At 39.9% G+C, this 6,000-nt stretch overlaps 1 protein-coding gene across 9 annotated transcripts in view; it reads right to left on the reverse strand.

The window, feature by feature from the left end:
• The window catches only part of LOC100352479 (casein kinase I), a 182,903-nt gene extending 177,306 nt beyond the window's left edge, over positions 1-5,597 (reverse strand). For 5 of the 9 annotated variants that reach the window (XR_011386287.1, XR_011386288.1, XR_007914087.2 and 2 more), the window contains exons 1-2: positions 4,331-5,596; positions 2,545-2,618 (exon numbers count right to left, since the gene is read on the reverse strand). Coding sequence is in view for 5 of the 9 variants with exons in the window: in XM_070068312.1 (XP_069924413.1) it covers positions 2,590-2,618; positions 4,331-5,300 (999 nt within the window). In the remaining 4 variants the exon portion in view is untranslated. Of the gene's footprint in view, positions 1-1,069; positions 1,443-1,556; positions 2,619-4,330 lie in introns of those variants that run through there. The other 4 variants (XM_070068310.1, XM_051832569.2, XM_008250064.4 and 1 more) reach the window with 3 other exon arrangements.
• Between the last annotated feature and the right edge of the window lie 403 nt (positions 5,598-6,000).

Below are 6,000 nucleotides of genomic sequence, written 5' to 3' on the forward strand. Positions count from 1 at the left end.
CCACAAAAAGGGCTTAATGCAGTTTCTGACAGCTGAAGCACTTCTGTTAATTTTATCATCCTTGTTATTAATAGGACTGCTTCTATAATCTCTCACAATTCTCCCAAAATGTTTCAGGGAAAAAACAGCAATGGTGACAATATTTAAAAAGAACTTTAATTTCCCCAGGCAGAGACGAGACCAAGGAGAAAGAGGAGCAAGCTGATTGGGAGCATGAGGAAGGTCATGTTGTATATGTGTAGACTGGAACTTTAAAAGAGGGGGGCCGGCGCTGTGGCATAGCAGGTGAAGCTGCCACCTGCGATGCCGGCATCCCATATGGGCACCAGTTCTAATTCCGTCTGCTCCACTTCTGATCCAGCTCTGTGCTATGGCCTGGGAAAGCAGTTGAAGATGGCCCAGATCCTTGGGCCCTTGCACCCATGTGAAAAGACTCGGAGGAAGCTCTTGGCTCCTGGCTTTGGATCAGTGCAGCTCCTGCTATTGTGGCCAATTGGGGGAGTGAATCAGTAGATGGAAGATATCTCTCTCTCTACCTCTCCTTCTCTCTTTGTGTAACTCTGACTTTCACATAAATAAGTAAATCTTAAAAAAAAAAAAAAAAAAAAAAAAAAACTAAAGGGAGGCTGGTATTGTGGCAAAGTGGGCTAAGGTTCTACCTGTGGTTCCGGAATCCCATATGGATGCCTGATCTAGTCCTGGCTGTTACACTTCTGATCCAGCTCTTTGGAGTCCTTGGGCCCCTGCACCTGCGTGGGAGACCTGGAAGAAACTCCTGCCTCCTGGCTTTGGATCAGCTCAGCTCCAGACATTGTCACCATTTGGAGAGTGAACCAATGGATGGAAGCCCTTTCTGTCTGTCTCTCCCTCTCTCTATCTATACCTCTACTTCTCAAATAAATAAATAAAATCTTTAAAAAAAGAATAAAAGTATGAGGGGCTTTCAGAAAGTTCATATAAAATGTATATTATGAAAAATCCATGCCTAAATTTCAAAAAATTTTCTATCAAAAGAAGTATCTTTGAATTCTATATTTCCACAAACTTTTAAAAATTCCTTTGTAATAAGCAGAAGATTCTGGAGTTTTATGGTTTCAATAAGATATCAAAAATATAGAAATAGGAAACATGAAGGAACTATTAAAAGTCCTTAATTTGTGAAGAATTGAGAAACTCAAGCTTTGGAGTAACTCAGGCATATATTACATTCTACCAGAACAATGAGAATAAATCATTGTCAATTAAAATTATTTAAATCCCCTTCTGTTCCTGTTTCTTCAGAGATTATAGCTTTAAGCCCAAAGAAACACCACGTTTATAGTATTTCTAGGAACACACAATTTCACGCAGACTGATGGGCCCAAGGAGTCCCACAGGGTCCCATTTGTTGAGATCTATTCACAAAAGTGTGAATCCAATGCCGTTAAAAGAGCAGGATCAGCCTGGGGAAGGGCCAAAAAAGTGGAGAAAAGTATTATTTTTAGAAATTACAAAGAAAGTCAAAGGTACATTTCCTATTTCTTATTTAAATCCTTTTAGCTTCTCTAATAAAATAGTGGTGAGGGACAGAAAAGATGTTAAGAATAGATGAAAGAGTGAAAAGGTGATGATGGGGAAAAATAGATCTTGTGAACAAAAAGAAGGATAGAAAAGAATACCTAGAACAGATTCATAGGCACTTTGCATCTATTTCTGGAAATCAGAAAAATAACAAATATGGAGCATCAACAAAAGAATAGCCCTAAATTTTTTAAGTGACATATGAATGCTTTGGACTAAATGCTATCAAAAAATGCAAAACTGCAAAACAAAGTAATGATCTCATTACAACAATTTCATGTCTACCTTCCCTACTAACATATCTGTGTAACTCTTACTCACTAGCATAGGCATCTTGGTTTACACACTAATACATATTTGTCTGCCTTTAATATACATTTATTTTTCTCATTATTATGTTATTGCATTCAGCTTATTTGGTACCAGTTGAAAGAATTTATTTTGCTATCAATGGCAGAAAATAATTTGGGAAACTGAACAGAGCAGGAAAACATGTTAAATCTATGTGTTGGAGCTGGTTATTGACTCATTAGTTTAATAACTTGTTTTCTCAAACTTGAATAATTCAACTGCATTAGAAATGATACAGCACTAAAAAGTGCATTCTTACAATGGTAAACACCGGATCTAGAATCTGAGTTTGTAGTTATTACTTATTTAAAAATAAACAAGCAAATTCCATTGAGATATGGTCTCATTTTCAGGAATGTTCTATTAGCAGGCAGCAGTGAGCACCACAATTAACCATATCAGCACATTAAAGCCTAATGTGTAAATTCCACATAGCAGTGAACACACATCCTACCATGGCCTATTAAGTAATCAGAAATGATTGCAGATAATTAGCTCGTGAACAGCTGCATAAACTCAACTATTCCATTTTTTATCAGACATGGAGACTTCAAGTGGAAGGAAGGTTTATCAGCTATGTCTTGAACTGGGTGGGAATGTCACCATGAAACAAAATTAGGGACAGATTCTTACATTTGATAGCAAATTGCCATTTGAAATTTTCTTCTGAGAATACTTTCAGTGTTCACATGAATATAGTTCTGCATCTGAAAAATATGGAAGCAAAGATATTATCAATGACCAAACACTCTTGTCAAATTGAAATAGGATAATAAGCAGAAATCAAATAAGAAAGTCCTTTTAAAAGGAATTTATTTATCATCCATACTTTTTGTATTTTAGTGTAAATTTGACTTACATATCCCTATATATTCTTTCTGAATTACATTATTTATAACACTAATGGTAAATATATCATTGTATTTTAATTAATATACTTGATTTCTTTTTCAAATTTTGAAATATAGTATTTTCCCTATGTCTTATTCAGTTAAGAAAATATGCTAGGTTGAATGGGACAACTGTCTTTAGAAAACTTAAGGCGTGATGTGAAAAAGAATTGTATTTATTCCATGCATGTCCAGAAAAACATAAGTGAGATATATAGATCTGTTTTAAAAAGCCAAAATTCCCAAAATTAGAATTTTTACAAAATTTTTATTTTTTAATAAACTTGTAAATAAAAAGGCTCCCATTTCAAAATAGAGAAAAATCCCTGATCATATAAATGTGATTACATTTATCTAAGCAACATACATACATGTTCAGCTGTAAGATTTTAACTAATTTTCTGTGACAAATATGCTTTTTTTTTTCATTTAGTACCAAGAATACTGTACAATCAATTCAGAGTCGTAGGACTATTAGTAGTCACTAAGTTTTTCTTAAGTCTTCACTTTAGATGCTGTTACTTCTAGCACAGGTAAGCATGCAGAGTCTTTTCTATGCTCAAGCACTGGAATTTTTGGTTGTTACCCTAACAGCTGGCTTGCAAACAAGAATGCAACTATTTGAAGAATGTCTTAAGTGAACAACTTGAAAACTCCAGGGATAAAAAAAAACCCTAAGAATGCTCAATTGTGAGAATTAACAATCATCACAACTGTAGCTGAAGACTACTTATGCCATTCTTCTGAAATGAGATTTCAAAGCAGTCTAGTTCAAACTAACGGAACTTAACAACAAAAAAATGATGCATACACAATTTTTCCACAAATTTGTATGTGTCAACCATTTAGTTAACTTTTCCACTCGAAAAAATGTGATTAAAAAACTGGATACCATGTTTCACTACCTCAGTTAACCTTCACAATTAACAGTGGCTAGGGGCCGGTGCTGCGGCGCAGTGGGTTAATGCCCTGGCCTGAAGCACCAGCATCCCATAAGGGCACCGGTTTGAGACCTGGCTGCTCCACTTCCGGTCCAGCTCTCTGCTATGGCCTGGGAAAGCAGTAGAAGATGGCCCAAGTTCTTGGGCCCCTGCACCCATGTGGGAGACCCAGAAGAAGCTCCTGGCTCCTGCTTCGGATCGGCACAGCTCCAGCCATTGCAGCCATCTGGGGAGTGAACATCGGATGGAAGACCTCCCTCTCTCTCTCTGCCTCTCCTCTCTCTGTGTAACTCTGACTTTCAAATAAATAAATATTTTTAAAAATTCCTTTAAAAAAAAAAACAATTAACAGTGGCTACAACTCAGGATACAGCATCACAATGCTGCCCTGAACCAGTTTATAATGAAATTAAGTTCTTTACACCAAGTAAATTGGTTGTCCACAACCACTGGCTAGTGTACGTAAGAACTAAAATTTCAGGATTTGGGGAGAAACAAATGCTGCTCTGGTCATCCGCTCTACTTCTGTGCCACAATCCACGCTTAAAAACCTTTCCCATATACTCTTAGTTTTATCAGTTTGCTTACCTGTGGGGGTTTGGTTCTGCTGACCCTGCCCACTGGAAGATGTTGCCTGCTGTGCTGCTTTCTGCTTTAACATCGTCCAATCAAATGTGTAGTCATATTGGTGGTTCAGGGTCCTGAAAAGGATGCGGAATAGCTGCCTCAGATACATGTAATCCGGGGCTTCCTCAAAGCGCAGTCCACGACAATAGTTTAAGTACATGGCAAACTCTGCAGGAAACCCCTTACATAAAACTTCAACAGGAATGGACATCTTCTTCTCACTAATCTTTTCGTATTTCTGTTTCTTTGTTGCAGCCTTAAGTCCTTGCCATGGCAGGCTGGATCTATTAAAGTACATCAAAACATATCCTAATGACTCCATGTCATCCCGGCGACTCTGCTCAATACCGAGATGCGCACTGATGCTGGCATATCGGGCTGTGCCAGTGAGGTTTTTGTCTTCTCTGTACGGTATGTGTTGCCTTGTCCTGTTGTCTCTGTACTTTTTGGCCAAACCAAAATCAATAAGGAATAACTTATTACAGTGACGCCCAATACCCATGAGGAAGTTATCTGGCTTAATGTCTCTGTGTATAAAATTCTTTGAATGCACATATTCAATTCTGCTGATCATCTGGTCAGCCAACATAAGCACAGTTTTCATCGAGAACCTTCTTGAACAGAAATTGAAGAGGTCTTCGAGGCTGGGTCCCAGAAGATCCATGACCAGCACGTTATAGTCTTTTTCCTGACCATACCACCGTATGTGGGGAACACCAACTCCACCTAGAAGAATCTTATAGAGTTTGCTCTCGTACAGCAACTGGGGATGCCGGGCCCTCTGCGATTCTAGCTTCACTGCCACTTCCTCGCCGTTGGTGATGTTAATCGCCAGGTAAATGTCCCCGAAAGAGCCAGACCCGATCTTCCGCACCAGTTGGTATTTCCCTCCGACTATGAATTCAGCCTTCGAGCCGCTGCTGGTCGCCATCCTGAGAGACAAAGATGGAGGCTGGGGCAAAGCCCCTGCACCTCTGAGGGGACGTAGCAGGCTTCTGAGGCTGGTCCACCGGGCAAGGCTGCGGACGAGGGCGGCAGGCAGTGGACAGGGGAGGCCTTTCCTGGCGTCACAGCGCCCAGAACCGGCTGACGGGGACCTACCACCGCTGCTCAGTCAGGTTTCTTCTTGCCAGGCCTGCGATTGTGAGGCAGGTCTTGCGGTTACTAGGCTGCCGCTGCCTCGCTTTCGGGGCAGGAAAAGGAGCCCGCTGAGTTAGGGAGGTGATGCCGCTGCCACCACGGTGGCCGGCCGACCCAAGGAGCCCTGTCACTCTGCCGACGCCGCCATCTTGTTACTCCAGCTCCCGCCAACACAGAATTCCAAAAAATTAGAGTTCTTAAAACTGAAATGGGTACTCTGTGAGGTGTTAGGCTCAGGAAAGTCATCAAATTCAGTGACCAACGTCCTGCAATGTGGATATGGTTAGAAGGGACCTCAATTTCTCTCAAAGGTTTCTGACTGTTGTGGGATTCTAGGGACTAAACTAAAGAAATGGCTCAGGAATAAATGAATGGCTTGTCATTAATGGTGCTAAATTTTGGAGAGTAACTTCTGAATACTTGCACTGAAGATTTTGTTTCATGAAATTACACTTTGCACATATTGTTTTCTGACAAAATTAATTTTAATT

This window comes from Oryctolagus cuniculus, chromosome 2, assembly GCF_964237555.1.
Source record: "Oryctolagus cuniculus chromosome 2, mOryCun1.1, whole genome shotgun sequence".
In the NCBI taxonomy this organism is placed as follows: Eukaryota; Metazoa; Chordata; class Mammalia; order Lagomorpha; family Leporidae; genus Oryctolagus; species Oryctolagus cuniculus.